The sequence below is a fragment of the Branchiostoma floridae genome, chromosome 16 (assembly GCF_000003815.2).
Source record: "Branchiostoma floridae strain S238N-H82 chromosome 16, Bfl_VNyyK, whole genome shotgun sequence".
NCBI classification, from domain to species: domain Eukaryota; kingdom Metazoa; phylum Chordata; class Leptocardii; order Amphioxiformes; family Branchiostomatidae; genus Branchiostoma; species Branchiostoma floridae.
In genome coordinates, this window is record NC_049994.1 from 8,533,879 (window position 1) to 8,558,319 (window position 24,441).

At 39.9% G+C, this 24,441-nt stretch overlaps 1 protein-coding gene and 1 long non-coding RNA gene across 2 annotated transcripts in view; one reads left to right on the forward strand and one right to left on the reverse strand.

Moving 5' to 3' along the window:
- LOC118432740 overlaps window positions 1–24,441 on the reverse strand; it is a 117,681-nt gene that overhangs the window by 5,075 nt on the left and 88,165 nt on the right. Inside the window, exon 2 of the long non-coding RNA XR_004833123.1 lies at window positions 13,957–14,164. This is a non-coding gene — a long non-coding RNA (uncharacterized LOC118432740). The remainder of the gene's footprint in view (window positions 1–13,956; window positions 14,165–24,441) is intronic.
- On the forward strand, window positions 16,509–22,372 carry LOC118432737 (homeobox protein DLL homolog). The gene is made up of 3 exons (XM_035844348.1): window positions 16,509–16,920; window positions 17,131–17,363; window positions 20,510–22,372. The coding sequence occupies exons 1-3, from the start codon at window positions 16,602–16,604 to the stop codon at window positions 20,942–20,944; spliced, it is 987 nt and encodes a 328-aa protein (XP_035700241.1). The 5' UTR covers window positions 16,509–16,601; the 3' UTR covers window positions 20,945–22,372.

Consider the following 24,441-nt stretch of genomic DNA (forward strand, 5'->3'; position numbering starts at 1 on the left):
ACAGCAAGATCTGCTTGGAGATTAGGGACTAGTGCAAAGACTGCAAGCGAACTGAAAATAGCATCTTTCTACGACTGTTCTTTACCATGCGCTGTACTAAGGTGACCTAAGAGATAAAACGAGCCCCAAAACGCAACTATCTGCTACAAGAATCACGAACTCGGAATACCATCAAAAGATACAAGATCAAATAAATCATTTACCTTTCATTACCTCCGTGATAAAGATATCAAAAGATGCCAAATCATCGTAATCATCGTGATATGATTTCTAACAGTAATATGAAAGATGAAACTGGGTCTTTGAGAGAAGATTGCCCCGGACTTGATTATAGCTTATTTTTTTATTGTAAAGACCCTATGATTATATCGTATGCTGACGGCCGCATCGCTTTCTTTTTCTTATATCTCAATCAGGCCCCCCTACCAGGTTAAAAGCGCGAGGAGTCGTGGACGTGGAGCCACTGACAGAGTACTCCCATTTGCTGTAATAGCCGGCTAATTTTTCACCCATTAATAGCCAAACGAAGCTTTCATTTCAACGACCAATTTATATGCCAGTGCCCGTACCCAAGAGGGGATAGCCCGTAAATTGAAAAGTCGAGAAAACGCCAGAGAATAACATTATATTTTACAGGTTCCCATTGGATATATAAGAGTAAGATACACAAAAGCTATAGTTTAAAACCACTTGAAGTAAAGTTTTTGGATAATCTATGTCTTTTTTTAAATATTGCTATCGTGAAAATAAATCTATGCAAAATAATACACACTTCTATTAAATACAGCGTAAACTGATCTCATATTCTAGTGTTTAGTGTTTTGTACGTAGTTTGTATAGAATGTATTTTGCAAAACATAAAAGTTGCATCAATATATATGTATGTATATACACATGATTGTTTAAACATACAGGGTCTATTAAAGTAAGATACACAAAACATTTAGTTTAAAACCACTCGAAGTTTAGTTTTTGAAGAATCTATATTTTTTTCAAAATATTGCTATTGTGAAAATAAATCTATGCAAAATTGTACACACTTATATCAAATTCAGCGTAAACTGATCTCATATTCTAGTGTTTAGTATTTTGTACGTTGTGTGTTTTGAATGCATTTGGCAAAACATCTGTATGCATATATATGCAGGCAATATAAAGTGAACGCCTGAAAAGGACAATATGTTATGTATTCCCTTAAGGCTTGTCGCGCCCTGACAACGGTTAACATTTAATCGTGCTTAACGCATGATATCTGTTCACCAAGGAGAGATAACAATTTAGTTTTTACGGAGTAATACATCAAATCTGGTACGGCTGGGGCTTAAGTGGCATCTGGATTTATGACACAATTACAAACTGTCTCCCAGAGAATACGTCTATATGGAAACCATCAATAAACTCACAATTGATCCATGGGACGGAGCAAAAAGGGGGAGGAATATTCAGAGTATTTAGAACGAGACGAGCGACACGAATTTGTAGAAAATTTCCGCATTTTAACGATTTTTGGTTTAAGGTCTTTGAGTGGCATATTAGGTCATCTAAAAAATCATTTTCATGAAATTAGAGATTAGAAATAGTTAATTCTTTATTCTTATACGTATCCTTAATAAAATGTTTCAGCTCATAAAATAAAACTGTTACAATGGTATTGACGTCCACAACGACACAAGGACAATGATAAAAAAAAAATGTACAAAAGGCAATTAATAATATTAATTATGAGAGTTTTATATTTCATATTATTCTTTCTACACCACAATTGCATAAGGCCATTGAACGAGATTTGAACTTTATTTTCATGAAATGAGAGCTTAATTCTTTATTCTTATACGTATCCTAAATGAAATGTTTCAGCTGTTAAGGTAAAAGTGTTACAATAGTATTGACGACACAAGGAAAATGATAGCAAAAAAAAAAAAGAACAAAATAATTTATAAAAAGTACAAAAGGCATTAATGTTAACTGTCAGAGTTTTACATCAAGCGTTAACGAAGTATTTTTCTTTCTACGCCCAAATGTCAAAAGACCATTTATCGGAAAGTGCTTCTTCGTATGACAGTTTAAAAAACCCTTTGCAACCCTTCAGAAACTCTCACACACTATAAAAGAAAAGTTTCTTCTCACGACAAATTCGCCTGTCACCGCGGATAGAAGCGAATATGACTTAATTGAAGTATTGAATATGATTTAGCATTCAGAGATGACGATTTGCGCTGACGGAAACGGTACATTATTCTCCAAATTGCTTCCCTCCATTAAGAAGCAGCACCCGTAATGGCCCTACGTCTCCGAGAAAAAAAAGAAGATCGCTTCAAGAATCCTTGATCAGGGACAGAAAATACTCATATAGATGTACAGAGATGAAATATCTTGTTTTCTAATATTTGACATTCTCCGTAGACGGTTTAAAATTGTTTGAACGTTTCGTCTTCGTCCGTTTGGGTTTGAAAAACAGGGGAGACAAGACTGAAGGAATGGTGAGATCGCTAACAGTTGATGTTAGTAATTTCTCTCTTATAATGCACTTCATTCCCGTGAGATTGGAAGTTTGGGTAACGTGTCGAGCGCTGAGTACCTACATTTGGAATTTTCCTAGCATCGTGTCTCGGCGCCCGGGCCTCGCTGAAATCACTTTGAAAGGACCAATATCGCAAGGTTATAATTTTCTCTGATTTACATCTGAAAGAAGCTAATGTTAGGACACACGCAGGAATAGATAAATGGAGGAGATTTAGGACCTAGCGCGGGAGCAGCTTCCAGGAAATTGATGTTCTGACGAAGGTTGCGCTCTGATGTCCCAGAATTACCCTGTTGCCCTGGCAACGGAGTGAAATTGACAAAGGGGGCGAGGGAACACGTACAAAGGACGTCTGCGAAATTGACAGCTAACATCGGTGTTCCATTAGAAATCGAAAAGCTCTTTGGATCCTGCCGCTCAATTTGGCGCAAAATTCAGATGCTTCCCGTGGAGCTGCTCAAACCGCAATTTAAAGAGGAAAAATTGCCCCCCTCGCTATGAATGATTCATTGCTCCAATTGCCTGCGTTAACTCACCACTCACACGAATACGTCCTCCGGGGTTCTGGCGAGGTTGTTTAAATCCCCCCTAGGGTACCAGAGGGGACGAAGTTAACACACAGGTGTTCATATTCCCTCACGAAACACAACTTTTGTCCGCACATTTTACACCGTGTCACATCACATCTACATCCCACGCCGTGCATTTCATTCGAACGCTTTCGAAAAATCGACAAAAATAGGTATCTAGCACCAGGAGTCAATTCAAAATTCACGTATGTATAACGGTCAAAAGTGCAGAAAATGTCACGCGTGCCTAAATTATGATTGATCATAGCGCAATTGCGGAAAACATCACATTGGCGCGGAATTCTATGTATTACAACGAGAAGGACGAAAGGAGATAATATCCAAGGCATAACACACAGTCTACCGTGTAATAATGTTACAGATAAGGGTCGTTTGTTGAGCAGGGGTAGCTATCAGCGAGTGTTTAGAGCCCGGGCATTGCCGCTGCTAGATGATATCGAACCAGTGCGATTATACTAATTCTGGCGCACAGAAGTACTGGTGTTTGAGCCAGCAAGGCCAATGCGAATTCTAGATCGGACAGTGACGGAAACATATCTCCATATTACTACAAACTGGCACACCGTTAAGTCGAATTATTGTCATTACCAAGGCACTAAACGGCCAAATTTCGATGAATCAATCGCAAAAACAAGGGGAAGGGATGGAATCACATTCTCCTGTGCAATGGCGGCCACAATTGCACTTTCTATTGCTTCGATTCCTGTAAAAAGAAAACCTGGCCCTATTTCAGAATTGTGTACGTTCGTGCCGTAGTTTTAAGAATAATCAAAAGTTGAAGTTAAATTTCATTTCTTTTACACGATTTTTATATACAAAGATTAATTCGATTGTGACTCTTCTGGTTAACACTACATGTATGTTAACTTTCACCAAGGATGTTATATATAGCGTCTTTGCTTTCACGAAGCTTGTACATACATTTAAAGAGAGCTTTACGTCTATTCTATTTTTAAAAGAATAAACATTTTTTGTGTAAGACTTGCGAATCCTTGGATCACACGTTGATTGAGTTATATGTTTGTTTACTCTAGAAATTTGTCCAGATTGTTCGCTCGGCAATGTGTGAGACATTATGCAGTCCATTTAACCACGGTGAACAAGATAAGTGTTTGACCTGAAGTTGTTATCATCTTATCTTGTCAACTGTGAAGAATCGACTCATCTTCTGACTATGCATCAAGTTTACAATGCGATTTTAAAAGTCCGACCTTTAAAGGTTTTGTCTTGACCATGGAATATAGCATTTGTGGGCGATGTCTTCGGTGTTGGCGAACGAAGCTAGTATCTTAATGAAATAAAAGGTATAGACCAAACAATAACACTTTACTACACTCTCTGTTATGACAAAGGAAAGGGAAGCTCTTAAAATCATACCAATCATTATTTTTCTACTTTTTACTTTGATATGATCTACCACTATCCCACCCACAAATGATAATTTAAAATAGTAAACAAGCAAAACCATATCTCTGAAATAATAGCACAGGTAGATTCACGTTCTGTGAATATTCTTTACGTCTTTACCGAGAATAAAGTGTTATGAATATGACGAAAATTCTCTTCTTTGCTTACGTTAGTGTTAATGATAATAAGGTGGTATCTATCTAAGATGTTATGTTGTCTCCTTTTGCTGAATGCGAAAAGGGACAGACGACAAAGTCAAGATGCCTAACAAAGAGACAACTCACGTCAAGAAATATAATTATGTAGTAATTACCTTCCATTCTTGTACGGGACAGAATAATCAATTTTGCTAAGAAATGTATTAATGCAGGTGCTATTGTTTGAGAACAATGTATTGGGTGGAGTGCTTGGATCTTAAAGGCAACCTGAGCAATATTAGCCCGAGTCAGGGCTGTAAAACTTCAATTAGGAAAGTAAATTTTTTTGGCACTTTTCTGCGTAATAAGATGAAGTAACTCTATTCCAACCCATGCCAACATTCAAGGAGAAAAAAATTCGATGCCTTAGTAAGGGCACTTTACGGCCTATTTTTTGTGGGTTACAATATTTAGGGAATCCTAGCGTGGATTGTTTCTGCGCCTTTTTTTGACCGCTGAAAGTATGAAATAATGATGTAAATGTGGAAATATAGTGCAGATCTAGTAGGTATCAATTTCATACAGATTACCTCGTCCAGAATATTTTCACATTTAACGCTGTGATATTGCTTATTTCGTCTTCAAATATTTAGACATAAAATTGCCTTTTCAGAATGACTAGTTTTAAAGGTTGTAAAGACTTTGGGAACATGCGTACGCATATATTCAAAAGACTGGTACTAATCTGAGCGAAAACTTAACCTTCTGAAATAAAAGAATTATGTCTTGTGTCATCATTTTTTTGTCTTTTTTGTGGTGAAGTTTAGATAAATAAGTATAATATTCAGTTATATGATAAGAACTCGCGCTCGCGAATATGAACTAAAACTATCGGTATAGTTATGGTCTCGATTGCTTCTTTATAAGCCACGATCTCATCTTACCAAATCGCCTTTTGCTACTTGAAAATGACTCTAACACCTCGACTTTCTGCCGCTTTGTCACGACTTTCCTCAGATTCAATACAAAACGATGCGTCATTTCCCGGTGACGCAGTCAGTCTCGTGTATTATTGTGCTGTACTTAGAGACACCAAGAGTTTAAAGGACCTACGTTATGAAACAACAATTTACACATGACGTAAATGCGAGAAGGTTGATCCAATTGAACCGTAAGGAATTGTAGGTACTTAACGTGGAGTTTGCCTTCAAATTAGGACATATTACTTGCGAAATGATAACATGTGTGATGTGACATGACGATATCATCTCTTTTTCTTAGAATATCTTGATTGTTCATACTAATGAATAGCCAAAAAACATTCTATATGTCAGTTTGAATTCTTAGATTACTAGCCTATAGGTCGAATAAGAAATGCACAATTACAATACCCGCTACGTATATTCTCAGTCGGTTCTATGGTTTGAAAAATATCATCTTTGTACTGAAATACTGACATGTTATAATATTGGGTGATTCATTACAGTTTAAAATTTACATGACTTTTTTTCTAAAGTATGAAAGTAGCAAAAACGTTTATAATATATTGAAGTTTATTTGCAAGTTCTTGCCCGAGGGCTAATTGCAACATGAAACATACAGAAAATATAGTAGACATACATGAAATAAAGTAATTTGGTGTAGATAACAATGGTGACAAGTGTAAACAAGTGACTATTCTATCAATGATATTGACTGCTGAGAGCTACAATCTACGCATTTTGGGTTTGACTTCTTTTCTGGAAGCAGTGGAAGACGAAGTACCCCACTTTTTCTATAATGTAGCAGTGGGCATAGAAATTTTTCAGTCATGCAAGTAGATGTCTGTCACATATTTTGTATTTCATGATATTTACACGATTTTTTTCTAAAGCATGAAAGAGGCAAAAACGTTTATTATTTAGCATCGAGCATAGAAAATGTTCATTCAAGCATGTAGATGTTCTGTCAAAATGGCAAATGGTTGAAAGGAATTGTAAGAACACATTTTGACGTTTTGGTTGGAATATCTGTCAAAGCACATGAATTAAACGAGTGTTGCTTCGTCTAAGTGGGGAAATTCAATAGGCGCCAAATGGAGTAGGCGCTAAGCATACGACGGAAATCTTAAGATATTATGAAGTAGCTTGTATTAACCGCCATTGTCATTTTACTCTTATATAAGGTCTTTAAGCACCTAATAAAAACATATTCCGAGGCAAATGTGTTCCGTTGTGAGGTTTGATGTGCGATGAAATATCAGAAGAAATATGAAGTTTTTTTATGACTCGAACAAAACAAACCAAAACAAAATCTATCTTATAATGTTTGACGTCATAGCTGGTATATTGTAAGGAAGACTGTCGTCTCATTGTTCAACTACTCACATGATCTTTTGTGGTGTAAACAGGGTCTCCTCAAAAATCTGCTTGTACGGACCATAAGGTGGTATCTCACTGCACTTGGGGCACCGGTGCGGCACTGCGGTGTTCGTTCACTGTGGCACTGTTGTGTTATCTTCTCTGATTTTGTACAATTTGGATATTATGTAATACGTAAAATTATGACTTATTAGAAGACAACAAAATAGATACAAACGTCAGAAAATCATTTCTTTATCTCTGAAATTTATTGAGTGTCTTTCGATCCCTGCATTGCCGCACCGGTACACTAAGTGCAGTGGGATACCACCTTAAGGGGCTACCCTTGATACACTGCAGGCAGACGCTCTCTTATGTCAGCTTAATCTAGATTCATCAGGTACTAAATGTTGGGCATCTGGTATTCGCAAAACTTTGGAGGAGTGTGGTTACCCTTTTGTTTGGCAAGCCCGTCAGTCAACAGATCCAAACGTATCGCACCTAATTTCTGCTATCCACCACCGACTGAAGGATATTTATTTCCAGAAATTTCTAACCAACATTCATAATGATAATAAAGGTTTATGTGCGAAAACCAAACTCCGAACGTACAGACTACTGAAATCCAAATACAATGAAGAGCAGTATTTGAAAATTACAAACATTCGGCACAGAACTACCATTGCTAAACTACCATTGCTGAACTACCATTGCTAAATGTTTTCTTTCTCTTGCTGATATTATCATTATCATCAACTTTTTATATAACTGTTATTAGTTATAAGAATTAGAGGATTATTTGATATTGCATGGTCTTTACAGCGGAAATGTTTCGACCCCGTTCACGTTTCTGCGTATATTCGCGTCCGTATGAGTTGCGTATTGACATTTTTGGTAAATTTAAAAAAAAAGGATTTTTTTTTTACTTTGACCCGCCGTTGTGCAGCCTGGTTACCTAACGAAAAAAAACTGCTTCTTCGGCCTCAAACTTAACCTTAGCCAAAATAATGTCAATACGGAACTCATGCGGACTTGAATATACGCAAAATTGTGAACGAGTCATATGATGAAAAGGTCAACATTCGCACGTGCTCAAAGAACACTATTGGTAAGTGTGTGGACCTTAGAATGGTACCTAGCTCTCCAGGGAAGTACGTATTATTAATCTACCAAAGAAGGAACGAGTTTGAGGTATTTCACATATAACTCGAGTAATAAGGGATATATCGCGTTGTCCGTCAACGCTTTGGGAAATGTCAACATTTTACTTGCTCTCAAGAAAAAGGTCAAATACTCTAAAACAAATAGAAATACTCCCAGGAAAAAACACCTTCCTGCTTGAGTTATTACGTGCAGGGTCGAGGCCGTGAGGTGGAGTTACTGGCCTCCGTTGCACACTTCCAGAGGGGTTGGCTTTTATTTCAGGGGAGGGGGGGGGGGGGCGCTGGTTCGCGATTTTCAACGTTGGCTAGGTTCTAGATCTCGAAAAGGGAGTTTGCAAAAAAAATAGAGTTTTTGCATACTTCTAGGACCAGTGGGAACACACTTGTGCACACACACAAATACAATCAAGCAAATAGAAAACAATCCCTCCATTTTCATGGAGATAAAATGAGAATCTGTGGAGGGGGGGGGGGCAAAAAGAAGAAGGGTTAAAGGGTTAATGACACCCGTAGGGATGAACTGTCAGAGTGACTATTGACAAGATGGAGGAGATGTTGTAAATCAGAAATACAGAATCTGGAGATGTCTATCAAGTAGAAACACCGTCACCGGTTCCTACGCGTTGACTAACTTTGCTAACGTGCAGCAACTATGAGTGAAAAATGTTTCTCAAAGCAAAGCTATAAGTACATGTATGTTATCCTATCTTATCTGCTAAGATGATATCTGCTATGTATATATATAGAGAGAGATACTACGGAAACTGTATGAAGATATGATGTATGGAGGAACAGGACAAAAAATAGCATAAGCTGTACGTTTTAAGTTTGTTTGTTCAAACCTTTGTTTATTCATGAAAGCTCAAATCGGCCTGCAGGCCGCTTTTCATTGAGTTTATAAGTTGCAGTTTTATGAGCCAAAATTTGCAAGCTATTTGAGAGGCAATGCGCTGTTATGGGACACTGATAAGAAATTTTACGTGTGGTTCCGCGAAACCTTGAGTAGACATAGCGGCCAAGGATCTTTTGTTGTTTCAGGTCAGTGTGCAATTGCTTACTTCGTGTAGGCGACAAGTATTGAGCTGGCAAGGACGGACGTCGCAACGAAGTTGATTTAAAACAGCAGTGAAGTGAAATGGTGTCAAACAAATAAGCAGAATAAAATCATCATCATAATGCAATAATGGATAAGCCGATTCGTAAATTTATGATTTAAGAAATACGAGCGTAACTGTGGGATTTTAGAATATGTTCACTTATATGGGCTGAACATGATTTAACATCATGATAAACTTCTCCATAAGCTAGCAAGGACGTCACAACGAAGTTGATTTAAAACAGCATTGAAGTGAAATGGTGTACAAACTAATAAGCAGGATACAATGGATGAGCCGATTCGTAAATCTATGACTCAAAAAATCAACTGTGGGATTTTAAGAATATGTTGTATAAGCTGAAGATGATAAACTTCTGCATTAGCTAGCTAGCAAAATTGTTAAAATAAAACTGATTTAAAACAGCATTGGGGTGAAACGGTGTACGAACAAATAAGCAGAATACAATAATGGATAAAACCATGCGTAAAGCTATGATTCAAAAATCAACTATAGGATTTTATACGACATGTACATTTCGTACAAGCTGAAGACAATTAATCATAACATTATGATACAACTTGTCAATTAATCATGAGGTAGCAAGGATATTACAAGGAAACTTATAAAAAAAGGCATAGAAATGAAATGACTTTAGAAAATACATGATGTAGTAGACAATAATGGATAAGAGAATACAAAATCTACGATTTAAAAAGTGGAATCTTATAATGACAACTTGAACAAGCTAAAGACGAGAAAAAGATGATTTATCATAACTCCTCCATTGATCATGCCATTTTTGACAGCGTGCTAATATTAGTATACATATCATGAGCTTATTTACGGGTAATTTCGTTTTATCATAATATCAAAGCCCGCATATAGTATTGTAGTATATGAAATTAGGAAGACAAATACACATTTGCATTGTGATCACCCGTAGTTTTCTATGATTTATTCCAACTTAGTATTTAAACATGCGTTACAACGTAATGCTTACATGACGTTTCACGGCATCAAAACAAAATTGCGAAAGCAGACGAACATGCGAAATCGTACATGGGGAAAAAAGTTTGCACTGTATCCTACACATATATAGAACATATTTTGGTCTACAGTGTTAAGTGTCATGCATACGTTTCTAAGACACTGTAGCATCTAGGAAACAACTTTTAGCAAAACAGAAAAAAGAGCTACACCTAGAATCGTGACTTCGCACAATTCATACATATAACTACAACTACACCTCTCTCATCCTAACATGTTATTAGATTTTATCTGTGCAGAAAGCCCGACGGTTGCTAACAAAAGTCAAACGTCATTTTGGTTAATCCTCGTTTTCTTTACGTCAAACTAAAATTGGACATAATGATATGCTGTACACCCCTTCCCCCTGACAAATACTAAGCAGGCGCCCCTGTAGTGACATTTTCCTATGGTTAACTAGCCGCCATTGTCCTGAAAAAGTCAAACGTCATTTCTGGACCGTTTTCTACTTCGTCAAAACAAGGTGGTTAAAATTTTACCTATCAAACGCAGATGGCTAGGTTCGTATGATTAATATCTCTTGAATTGTTATAGAAAAATGCTGATCTTTTACTCATAACAAGAATATTTCACCTGATTCTTGATTAAAAGATCTAAAAATGGATTTCTTTTTCTGTAGCTTTAGCTTCGTCTGGGAAGTACATTTTGTATTTTGGAACTCTCTTTCAAACAGTCATAGTCAATGGATGTATATGATATCTACGAAATCTTTTTCATTCGTCGTAATATAATCTCTACATAAAGTATTTCTATAAGGAAGCTTTGAGTTATTTTTTCCTTTATTCTAATACAATATTGCAACGGGAAAATATCTATATTAACCGTTTTCAAAAGTATCACATTTAGTTAATGCAATGTTATTCCCATGATGAAAACGAATGCTTTATTATTCATTTTTAGTTTGAATTGCGAGAAATAAATAAGATTTTCAGAAAACATGCATCTCTTTTTCAACACAAAAAACATCGACTTTTCAAAAGCGTTTGAATTTTCTCCTTGCTTCTCAAAACTTCGGATAGAGTTTGGCAGTTGGGACATTCTGTTGATGTCACAGCCGTTCAAACCGGAAAGTCGTTAGTACTCGTTCCCAGAGTAACAGGGTACAGGGCGCAGGAATGCGGCAAGTACATGTCCCCTATATTTACTGTGCAGAGTCGGGTCATTCTGAAGGGTTGATAACCCGTATAGCGGAGCACGTGTGTTTTCACAGGGAACATGCGTCCTGTTTATTCAGCTTGTATTGTAATGAACAGCCATATATACTCAGAGAAATAAAAGAGAGCTAAAAAAATACAACAAGCGTGACTATGAAAACATGCACTTGTTCCTATACGGGCGAAAAGTATGTGTATTTTTTGCGTAAGAAATACTGGCGCTATATCAGATGCAACGTCGATCATAACTTTGAGAAGACTACGTTTTATGAATTCATTTTTAATATGTATGACCAGTCTGTTCCCATCATTTTGCCATGCCCGCTGTGCCCCATATGCATATGTTACATGTCCCAGAAATAAAGTGACTGTTTATCTTTGGTTGATATTGATAGCCAGGGGCGTTGTTAGTTTTGGGCCACTTTTTTTGTATTGGACAAAATCCAAAACTTGCTTACGAAAAAAGATTCAGATTTTCATAAACAACGCTTCCCAAAAAAATTCCAATATTTTGAGCAAAGTGCAAAATCGTATATATGTTGATAGTTGTTATTTTTACTAGAGATACTACAGGTACTGGCTACGTAAATGTCCATGATATACTGAATACTCGTAGTACAGAAACAATGGATTTTTACTAAAGAGTTAACGTTATCATATTATAAATCTATGTTGTTGCTTGAGTAACTGCTTTCTTGTGTATCTTATTACCTGGATGTCTAACCTTCATCGACGTATCGATGTTTTTTTTTGCTTGCATCAGTCAATTTTAGACTTCTCGCTTTTTTGTCTTTTCACAATACAGATATTTTTCAAGTTGATTTCAAAAAACATGCCGCCCTCAGTATGAATGCTTAAAAGTATACAACCCAACGTAATAGTTATACAATATCGTATAAGTTTTAACTGAAATTCAAGTAATAGTACGGTTGAAATCCATAATTTGTGTCTTAAAATGTTTGAATAGATATTCTATTGAATAGTTATGTGCCAGTTTGTGAACAAAAATGCATTAAATTTCATAGATGGAAAACTTATATTCAAATCTACAAGTGCAAATGCCTCTGTCTCACACTCAATTAGCTTTCCGGCTTTGATTCAACATATGTCAAACATTTCAACTCATGTTAATTTGGCCAGTGAGCTGTAACTAGATTCAGTACGTTCTGTTAGCTTCCTCGCATGTGATATAATCTTATTTGCTATAGCTTGTAGCTGTTATTTGTAATACGGGTTATTTGCCGTACATTGTACCTGATGCAATCGTTGTGCAATAAACTTGACTTGACTATGTTCACGACAATGTGTCGTCTGCGTATCTTTGCTCAAATGAAGCTGAAGGGGTTTGCTGAACTTTGCACTACAATATCTATTAGAATCAGTTCGTTTTGCATTGTTTAAAAACTGAAGAATAGATGTAGCTAAAACAGATTTACATTGAATGTATAAGAAATGTCTATTCTGTGAAATTTGCAATAAGCTTCAAAACTATGAATAGACTACAATGTACAAGACTAAGAAACTTCTGGGGTATAATAGATATTACTGAGGATAATATTTTGTTGGGATCTAACAAATATTGTATTACTTTGCTGACAATCGCCAAATAATCTACATATGTGTCTTGGTTCAGGAAAGATAATGCTACAGAACTACTAAAAGACGATGTGTACGAAAAAAAATTGCTCGTCTGCTCTTTGTACAGAGTTGGCTGCCTAAAAAAAAGGCTATGGTGGACATGGAAAAGTTTTTTAAAACAATAAAAGATAAGAAATGACCACCTGGTTCACTACCATGTAGGCAGGTAGCATTACGTATGTTGTCTGCTATTTGACCTTGCACAATTTGACGCCAGCTTTCCACACGTTTTTGTTACATTTTTCACACAGTCTAGGTAAGGGACGGATTTCAACAAAGATACTATTGTATTTTAGCCTTGTTGAACTATAATTACTAGGTCTGTTGCCGCAAATTCTTGACCCAAAAGTAATACTTTTCCGGAAAAATTGACAATTTGTCCGTAAACGTAAAAAAAACGCGTTTACGTAACATCAAGAATTTGCAACAGTGCTAGAAAAGTGCTACGTAAGTTGAATGTTACGGTAGAAGCGAAAAAAAACTAGCTATTATTAAGAAATAAACATTACATTGAAGCTTGGATATTTTATAATTTTTTCCTGTAACTTATATTCCGAGTGCACTTAGATGCCCCGTGCATTGTAATGCATTGTCATTGGCTGGCGCTCTTTTCCATAAGCGAGCAAAAACTATAAAAAGAATTTCACAGCTCCTTAGAGTCTGGATCTTTTTCTGAGTCATGTATTTTTTTTTTTCAAAATTAAAGCATCATCATTTGTTAGTTTTAAACAATAGTTCCCAAAAGTAAGTAGTCTGTTCTTCTCACGGCAATGTCGTCATTCAGAACTTAAGACACCACAATAAGACAACAGGATGACATCATAGGTGAGAAACAACAATGTGTCTAAAGGTGTGGGCCTTACCTGTTCGCGATCACGTGACTCCATCCCCTTGGAACCCGAATGACAAACAACACTTTGGACGACCACAAAACAACAGGGCGGTGTATCGCGTGTGTAGAGCCGATACCAGCTACCCTCTCCCTCCCTCTCTCTGTCTCCTTGCCTCGGTAGCCTTGCCGTCACCAGAGCCACATTCTTTCAAACAATAGTCTCTCCATGGGAGGGGGCGCTGTGAGGAAAGAAAACATCTTCTGTTCGAGGATTTCGTATACTAGTACACACTGAACACAAGACAGGGGCTGGGGTAAAATTCTCAGGGTCTACAAATCTAGAGTCCTGTGCCTGTCTGTCTTACCTCTATCGCCGCTCGACTACTCTGACGTAGGAGTTTAGCAAAATACAGGGCATCGGATCGAAAATTTGGGGCTAAACGCGTGAGATAAGCGTAGGTTTGTGTAATTACTAGAGTGGTGTTCCGGAGAGTTAAGTGTAATTTATCAAATTTCAAATAAGGGTGGTTAGCGCGGGGTAACAAATCCGGCGCACGCGGCGAGCGGGGAAAAGTTCACCCGTTACCGCGGGTAGAACGTCATGGCTTCGGTAAGGTCTGACCGTGGAATTTGCCCCCAGTTCTCTGTTTTGTTTCTGTTCAATAGCCTGAGACCCAAGCTCTCTTGGCACCCCTAGGCGCTCTATACAAAGTCTGCTCCCGTCTTGAGCCAAGAGTCTTTCTTCTTGTACAGAGGTTCTTAAAACGAGGTATTGCTGGAGTGTGTAGAGGGTAAGTCAGGGAAACTGTGTGGAAGTGTGTGAAAGAAAGAAAAAAGCTGGAGGCGTCGCGCTCCGGGGAAGTGGTTGTCGCTTGGTTGAGCGGGTACAGACCAGAGGCGCCGGTGCCAGGCCGTTGGGCCGTCCCTTCCCCATGTGACATGCAGCAGATCACAAAACAACACAACCCCAGGCACACTCGTGTCCCACCGACTGACTCCGAGGCGGTTCTTCCCCCCAACGATGACGCCACTACTCCCATGGGGTATCGTCAGAAACGCCAAAAATATGACACAAAATTCTCCCGAATGATTTCTACTCACTGTCTGCGGTTGAGTGACACATACTCACCCAGCCATACTTCAACACAAAGGCAGCCTCATAAAATACATCAGCATAAACCTACAGGTAAAATACTGGACATTTTTTCATAGAAAGGTTGCAGGCGTTTTTCCCGCTATCTGTGGGTCCATCTTTGCCTTAAGCTTGTCAACTTAGGCAGTACAGATCAAGATCCTCCTCCCTAAAACAGTTTCATTGTAATTATGTCAAATTTTAGGGAATTAGGACTACCTGTAACAATTCAAAGTACCAACCATGAGACACTGATACCCTTACTTTTATACTAATTAACCAATTGACCGACTGATAAAAAATTAACCATAATTTCGTAATTACTACGTGAGGCTTGCGTGGTAGGTTGGCCACGACCCTTTGGTGTCAAAGTTTGTTTACATTGCAAACATTGCCTCGTGCCTAGAACCCGGGCACACTTGCCTTCTAATGGCGCCAAATCTCTCATGATCTCAAAAGTAAACAAGAACAAGTTGACAGAGCATTTTGCAAGTCAAGTGCTTTTCCGTTCCGTATGATAGCATTTTTTCCTATCCTCATGCATGCGGTTTTTCTTGTCTGTTTGCAATGAGTTGAAACAAGGAGCTTTTATCAGATAAGGAGCTTTTATCAGATAAAAGCTCCTTGGTTGAAAGTAAAATGTAGACTTCCGCAAAACGTATAGCAAGTCTGTACAACACTATTATCACTTATGTGCTAAGTCGAGAAGTATGTAGTCTGAGAATATAAAACCATTCACACTGATATGTTAATCCTGTGAAAGAGTATAGTTCGCTATGTACAAACCCCTGTCCCGTGTATTAGAGCTAGGTGTCCCAAATGGAATGCATGACAATATATCCCCAAAGGCCCTGGCGCCAACAGGCTGCGTCGATGGGCCTTTTGTGACTGACTAGTCGGTCCTGTCTCGGCCTGATTCACCGGCGCGCCCCGTGCACAACTACGGTCACACAAGCGAGACACGCCGTAGCCTTTCTATCCTTACATCGGGGGAATCCCACCAACCATACACACCAAGGCAATTACACTCTAGATAATGATCATGAAATGAGGGGGTTCCACAATTTTCTGATGTTCGTACATTATTAGGGTACGATTTTTCCACCAGACAAGAAGATACAAAAAAAGATATGAAAAAGACAACCACTTGTTATGGTTGAATAAAAGGGTGGTAGATTTAGAAAGTTTTGCAGACAACTTTTGCGTTGTGTTCTTTCCCACGTTTTTTGTGTGATTTTTGTGAGGAAGAATAGGACAGACAATCTATGATCCACATTGTTGTTGTTTTCCATAACAATTACTCTTCGACATGTCACCTCCGCTACAATATGCATCACCATAGGACAGCCGGAATCAACCAATCAGAGAGCGTGGTTTCACGTTTGCCCCGCCCATTGGACGAAATATCCATATTCATATGCCTGCGTGGGGGTTTTGTTGACTTAGATGAAAACCTTGTATCGCAAGGCAGCCAAACTTACAATTGCTAAGTTGCGCGTGTCATCCAGTGCGCTTCCTCGGTGTCCCCACGCCTCCTCGTACCGATGACCGCTGTAGCGACAGTCGCAGCCTTGAACGGACTCGAATCGGAGCTGACAACGATGTCTAAGTCTGCCTTCATGGAGATCCCGCCAGTGCAACAGACACCTGTGTCAATGTCCATGAACCACTCCAGCTACCCCGTCCGATGTCTGCACCCGACCTCGCACACCCAGCACGAAAGCGCCTTCAGCACAGCGGCGCCTCACTCCCGCCCCCTCGGGTACCCCTTCTCCATGAACCCGATGGCTAACCATCCAGGCCACCCTTACGGGAACCCTTACTCCACGGCTGCGGTCACGCCTGTCTCCGAGAGTAGGTTAGGTAAGTGCCGTCCTCTTCTGTCCCCATGTTCGGTATGCCGTGCACGGGGTATCTTCCTGTTTTTCTCTCGGTCCCTTTGACTGGGAAACTTTAAGAACTTTCCGGCATGTCGTACAAGCAAAAGACGAAAGAATTCACATGGCGCGGCCTTGAAAACATCTTCTCCACACATCTTAAACAAAGTTTCCTCTCTTCATATCGTCCCTACAGGGGGGTTCTCCGACGACGACAACGAGCGGCTATATCACTTTTCCCGGACAGACAAGTCGCCCGACCCGACAGACCAACGCATCAATGGCAAGGGGAAGAAAATGCGTAAACCTCGCACCATCTACACAAGCTTCCAGCTTCAGCAGCTCAACCGAAGGTTCCAGAGAACCCAGTACCTCGCCCTGCCGGAGAGAGCCGAGCTCGCCGCCCAGTTGGGTCTCACTCAAACCCAGGTAAGCCCAGACTGACCGAAACCCTCGCTAACACCACCACTTTTATCGCAGTCATTTTCCTTCGATTGGGCAATTTCTAGCGCCATTTTCAGATATCATCCACTTGCTTGACATTATCAAGAAGCCACGAGCCTCATGATACGTATTAGGGCAAGGAGTAGGGTTTTTACTGGACGGTTATTTTCAAATTACCGCTATTAGGTGGGAAAGTACAAGTTCATTTTCCATAATTTCAGCCCATCTCACACCCGGAACACCGGCTTGTACCAGGCGAGCTCCATTTTGCGAAGTTGAGTTGTTTGTGATGATGAGACACGATGATTTCTAGGTGTCAATTTTCCAATCATGGTTGCTACTTTTTCCTTTGATAAACCCCGAGTTGGAGATTCTGAGAACCTGACATTTTCCTCAATTGTGTATCGAATTTTCTCCCTGTTTGTTCGACTCCCAGGAAAATCAATATGTCAATGGGTAAATTGCATTTTAGGAGATTAGGGCTAAACTACGGGAAACCACTGGCTTTCCTATAATAACACTGCAACGTTTTTGTGGGGTGTTTTTTATCAACTAAAACCATACAACATTATAGAATCAACTAGCCTAAAATTTAGCACAAAGTTTTACTAACAACAAATAGCCAACATGTAAGAACATACGTTTATGCGGAGTAGTTTTGCGTTGTTGGGTTTGGGGCATTGTGTAGGGACCAGTAGGCGGGCAAGTATTTTCTTTAGCTCCCGATTCATATTCAGATTTGTGAGGGGAATACTGGCACTAATGACTTCGGAAGAAAGACGAACAATCCTCCGTTCATTTCCATGTCAAAATGCTGAACAAACGAAACGAGGGCTGCCCTATTCAGGCCCGCAGACGTGTTTGTACTTTTGCAGGTAGTCGCGCAAGTTTCTGGCGAGTTCCCCGCTGAAGTTGTGAAAAACTCTACAGTAGGACATATGAATGGGTCGTTCTGTGTCGAGAGCAGACAATTCGCCTAGCTTTGGGGGACCACAGACAATGGGAAAACCTTATGACATTCTCGGGCCCAGAAATTGGCGACAATATGTTGGCTTTTCTTCGGTCGTTCCGCGACTGCACCAAAACAACTCACCATATCAAATCTCACGTTGTAAGATTCCAAAGTCACGTCTGTAACCGTATTGTTTGTAGACATGGTAAAATATAAATCTAGAAGTTATAAAACGCAAAACTTTACAGTAAAGTCATTTGTTTGGATTTGTAAACTGCGTCAGAAGGTGATACAAGCTGCCTGAAGCTAAACCATTTTTTTACGATGCAGCTAGGAGATGGAAAAGGTCGTAAGTTTTTATCAGTTCCCAATCAGCCAAATTTCTGTAATGTTGCTTCTAGCGAGCTTTCTCTTGAATGAACATTGATCTTTGTGTGTCTTTTAGGCATTAGAGACATAAGCCCCGCGCCATTGTCCCTTGTTTCTGTGATAAGGCCCTCGTTTTCTCACAATATTCATCTGTTTATGAAATAAATAGACGGGTAAGTTACGTGTCGTCAGTTCCGAACGCCGAGGACACTTGTCATGTTGTCGCCCCGGGAATCGAACCCGAGCGCCGCGGTCGCCAGACAACGGCAGAACGAATCCGCCCCGTGTTCCATCGCCGCCTCAACAACCTGCCGCCGTGTTGTTGCGCAGTGATACCGGGATTGGACCCGGGATAAGGCGATGGATGGGGTCCTTATCGCGTATGAATTAATTAGGCGACACCGGTACATGTCACGAAGCATACGGCGGTCTTTTTATTTCCCCCGTCCTCGAGGACCGCTCTCCCCGAGCGAGACACGTTTGAGGTAAATTGGACCCTTTTTGAGGTTAAATACGGGCCCGGTGAGGGTTTATGCATAGGGCAAACATACATCCCTCTCATAATTCGTAGTAATGGGATACTAATCATCGCCGTGAAAACTCCTATCTACAAGAAACCACAGCTCCCTCTTAAGGGTGATTAATAGACTCATATGAGCTGATCTCTCATCATATTAATAATATTGTACTCATGTGGGCCTTTTTTGAGAAGGTACACAGGGGAATTTCGCTCGCCAAATCGCATTAGTAACAGCAATGGCAAACCCGCAACGCAAAGCTAACATACACGCAATGAAAACACACAGGGTTCCCGACTTAATACATATTCAGCACCTCCATATAGAACTATTTCTGCATGTAGTTATACTCTGTCATGTTGTTCATTTCCGGAGCTGAAACGAAATCGTGGGAAAAAGATTTATAGACCATTTTAGTGACTCGTTTATTCTTGAATTGAAAATCAGACCAGTTTTTCCCACCACATTCTTTGCTGTGCCTCCAGGCTTCTGCTGCAATTACAAACTAGAAACGTGAACTCAAATTTAGTTTGCGGTATTTTTTTCTTCCGAGAAATTGTGAGAAGGGGAACCCCCAATTTTTCCCACATGTTAATAGTACACTACAACCTTTCATTGGATATGGAAGAGTCGTAACAACTTGTGACCTGATCTGTCAAGTTTTACAGAACTTTATTGTTAGAGATCGTCCGTAATTTTGAGAAGAGATGTCAATATTTCGGAAGAGACAATAGTTTTTAGGAATAGAATTAAAACAAAATTAGTTTGGTAGATCAACGACCTTAAACAGGAATACGTGTCAAGACAAACGGATGCATCGACCTTTCAAAGAGTTCCTTTTCAGAGAAACATGTTCTTAGAAAAAAATACCCAAACACGAAGGAACCATTTCAAAATGTCTACACAGAATTTCTTGACACATTATCAAGCATTTAATGTCCGAACAATTTCTCCACAAAGAGAACAGAAAGAGCACAGAAATATCCTAATAATGTTCTCTTCTTATAAAATGATAAAATAAGTTGGTATATGTCTTCTTCTTCTCCTTTCTTTTTTGCTAAGGCTTAGTACATGTCTTCTTCTTCTCCTTTTTTTGCTAAGGAAGTGTAGCATCTTACTTCGATACTTAATCTTCTTTTGGAAACTTGCGTTTTCTTGTTACCCATTGTGATTGTTTGCTGTAGATTATTCATATCAGATTCTTCTTTGTTAAAGTTTTCTTACTTCACATGTACTTGTTTAAGGTTTTTACTTCACATGTACTTAGTAGATGTTCTATCTGTTCCCTGCAGGTGAAGATCTGGTTCCAGAACCGTCGTTCTAAGTACAAGAAGCTGATGAAGCAGGGGGGTGCCCCACCACCCGGCGTCGGTACACCCAACTCCTCCGCCCCGAACCCCGTTCAACAACAGTCCGGTCAGCCCGGCCACGCCAGCCCGCCCGGTGCACCTACAGACCTCAGCGACCAACAAATGTCTCACGGCGGCCAGCCCAACCTGCCGCCTCGGGCGCCGAGCCAGGGGCAGCCGCAGAACGCGATGATGACGCCGCCTGGGCAGCAGCAACCTGCCATGACCAGCGCCGCTCCAATGCCGACCTCCTCCCCACCCGTATGGGACGTCAACAGTACCAAAGCCATGGCAAACTACATGAACTCTCACCACTACTCCCCCTCTCCATGGCACTACCAGGAACCGCTGCAGCAATCCCAACAACTCCTAACATAGAGAGGCAACAACAGTATGTATTGCCGCCTGTCAACTTCTTACAGAGACTTTGACCAAACTTTGAGAAACTGGAAATAATCGTAGGGAGAACATATTGCTACAGAATGTATGTGTGTAAATGTTTTATACCGTGACGTCGATTCAAGGAACACATTGCGTTGTTGTGTAAAGATTGTAAGATTCGGGCGTCGCGAATTTGGTGTTACCTTTATTTATTGAACAACAACACAAGACGTTAGATCAGGTATAGAGATATGAATTTCCCATATCGCTTAATATTCGACTGTTGATTTTCATCATCATATCTTTCCATACCGCTGCGGGGTATGTTGTAAAATATTGACATATTGAATGTATCTTGTTGTAACTTTTCTATATTATGTTTGTGTTGAAAATAACGTCCTCATTTAGGAATTCTAGAATTACGTTTTTTTTCTATCGTTGTGGAAAATGGTCCATTTCCGCTTGTTGATTCCAAGTGATGAAATGGACAGTAAAATGCTTCACATTTCCTATATATCCACCGACAATCGAAGTATATAAGTTACAAGCGTGTGAAAGGGCCTATGGCTTTTCCCAAGTTCTGTACATTAAGCAACATGTAAATATAGAGTTTTTCCTTCCGAAGTCACAAGGCGTATTAAGTATGGTGTAGTTTGGTCAACGGTGGTACACGTATTTTTGTAAAGTAAGTTATTTGAACACTGCGTTTTTTCTTGTGCGAAATTTGATCATTTTGAGCAAGTACACACAATATGCTTGGTCGCTTGTTTTGGTCAACAGTTGCGAAGCCTAAGTCCCACTCAAACTTTCCATCTGAAAATGTGATCTACTCAACTATTTATACATCTTACAAGTAAAAACGTGCAATAGAAGAGGCAGTTATCAAACGCCTTGTAGAAATCAGCGACACAAAACAATTTTTCAGACAAAATCATACAAAAGAAAACGCCAGAAAAAGAACATTCGGAAATGGCATACGTTTCAACCGTGGTGTCTTTCTTTTGTAAGTCCAAATTTTCAAGATCCATCTGCTCGGAGCTTGGCTCGCACTGACCACGCTTGCATGACTAGTTTTGACGTGGGGACTAGAATATGCGAAGATTTTGTTTATTTTGCTCTTGTACGTGTACAAAATACGACTTGTAGCCAGTCCTATATTTTCATGCCTGTCTCTCCTAGGTAATTTGTGTACAACCAATTTTCTCTAATTGTACGGTAGGCTCGTGCTTCGCCAGCCAAAAGTCCGGTAATCTTTTGTCCGGTATTTCCATCACAAATGATAAGAATCAGCTACTCTTGCTGTACAACCATTCACGTATATGTTGACCATTATTGTACAGAGTCTCTAGTGGGAAGAACAAGTATTCGTCTGGTTCGGTCCCCGAAAAAGATAGCATAATAAAAGAAACAAAATCATGAAACATACACTGTGTGGCGACTATTACCTGTATCCTATCTTTTGTTTACATTTCTCTTTAGTCCCGAAGCACTGGTTATGTCGTTTTACTAATGGATTACTTTTTAACCTACCTATGTCCTATTAACTAATAATCATTAGCAAAATTACAGCTATCCTGAAAAGTGATAGGGTCACGAGAGAGGTTAGCGAGTATTAGCCTCCCGATTTTTGGCTTTCGCATGCAAATCTTATAACTACTACTGCCCAGGACATACCTTCCTAAGAACACTGGGTTAAAAACTTCGTTAGTTCTTGAAAGGTTGTAAATTTTAATCTAAAAAGGGAGGCTACATAGACAGCAGTTTAGATCTCTTCATACTTGTTCAGTGACACGGGACACGAAGATTGCTCAAAATGACTTGTATCAGGCTTTAGAGGTCTCCTATAATTTTCGAACAACATTCCTGGGGCGAAAAGGTGTCAAAATGGCCAATTATCATGTAAGCTGCTGTGGTGGTTAGTTTTTGCCGGGAAATTTAACTTTTAAACCTACGGCCAGTACTCTATACCCTTGTCCTCGTATACAAAACTACCATGAACACTTTTTTATGTAACAAAATACTTTTGTCTTTTGATCAAACGATTTCTTGTCCTTGTGCGCCTGCCCTTAGCATACCTCCCTGAAGATACAAATGTCTTAAATTTCACATGGAATGCATGTGTTCTAGAAAATCGTTGTTTTTGGTGATTTTTGTACGTTTTTGAACACAAGTGGAGGCGTGACTTTTAGGAGCGTACCTTCCCACATATGGATATATGACATAGAAGAACAAAAATGTATATCGCGTGCAAAATGCGCACTGTTCACTTGGCTAGTTGATAGCCTCTGCGCCCTTTGCCCAGGGCGATTGCCGCTTGTATTGTGCGTTTTCGCGCAACGAAAGGTCACGCCAAAAGCTACCGTAGTACCGACGGCTTTCTCTCAGACCCTTCCCAACCCGTCTGAACACGTTTCCGGCGCCTTTAGCACAAGATTCGTACAACCGGTGTGTGAAGAAATAAAAAGGAAAAGGGTATACAAAACATGAAAGAAAAAAGAATGGCCTGAAAAGGGACATATTCTTTCTGCATGGCGGGAAAGCGTTCGTAACGAAATTTGACTGGAAAGGTGGGTATTAGGTCCCGGGGAGTTGGACGGGCTGACAAACGGGGTTGCGCCGCATGTTTTCCACCTGGGCTCGGGCGGGCGCAAGGCGGGGTCCGCCGGCCAGACTAGCTGGAGCCACCGCTGGAGTGTCCGACCATTGTTCCTATTCATCTCTGAGTCATGTAGATTTCATTGTCGAGCCTTGTGGTATTGTTCATTTCAGGAGGGGCGCTACCATTGTGGTACAAGCAGCGGAACAATGCCGCAACAAAGGCCCAACTTGGCTATGAAAGTAGGATTTTTGTGGCGCGCTGCGGGCTCCCTCGCTTGGAGATACAAACCGGGACTTGTTGTTTGCTTAGCCGAGAGTTGCTTCACAATTAAACCCTCTCCGGACGCGTAAACGCCAGGCACAATAGCAAAAAGCAAGGCACCAAGCTTGGCTAGCCGCGTATAAAAGCACCGTATGGTCTAGCAGGGGGATGCAGAGGAAAAGAAATTGCTTTGTCGAAGGATTTCGATGACAATGCTACTCGTTGCGCCGGTCCTCTAAAAAAGAAAGAGCCGCCAAATCCCAGAATCTTTCGCCTCACAACTGAAGTATCCTCGCAGTAAAAGATGACGCCGAGATATGGGATATACGACTTTTCTGGCAAATCCTATAATCTTACCCAAAGACATGACACGACCCTTTGAAAATGTAAGATAATATACTCCAGACTCTATCTCTAACCCGAATCAAAGAGTGTCTCTGCAACAGGGATATATGTCAACCCCTTGAAGTGTGCTGTTTTTGTTTTCCGACGAAAGATTTTGCTCAAAACAACATTCTTTCTGCGAAAGTCGGTCAGGTGAATCGGAAAAACACCTGGGATTTGTGTGGGTTGATCAATTTTTGGGTCACCCTTGTTTGACCAAGAGAGCGTTCACCGAAAGAGGAGGAAAACA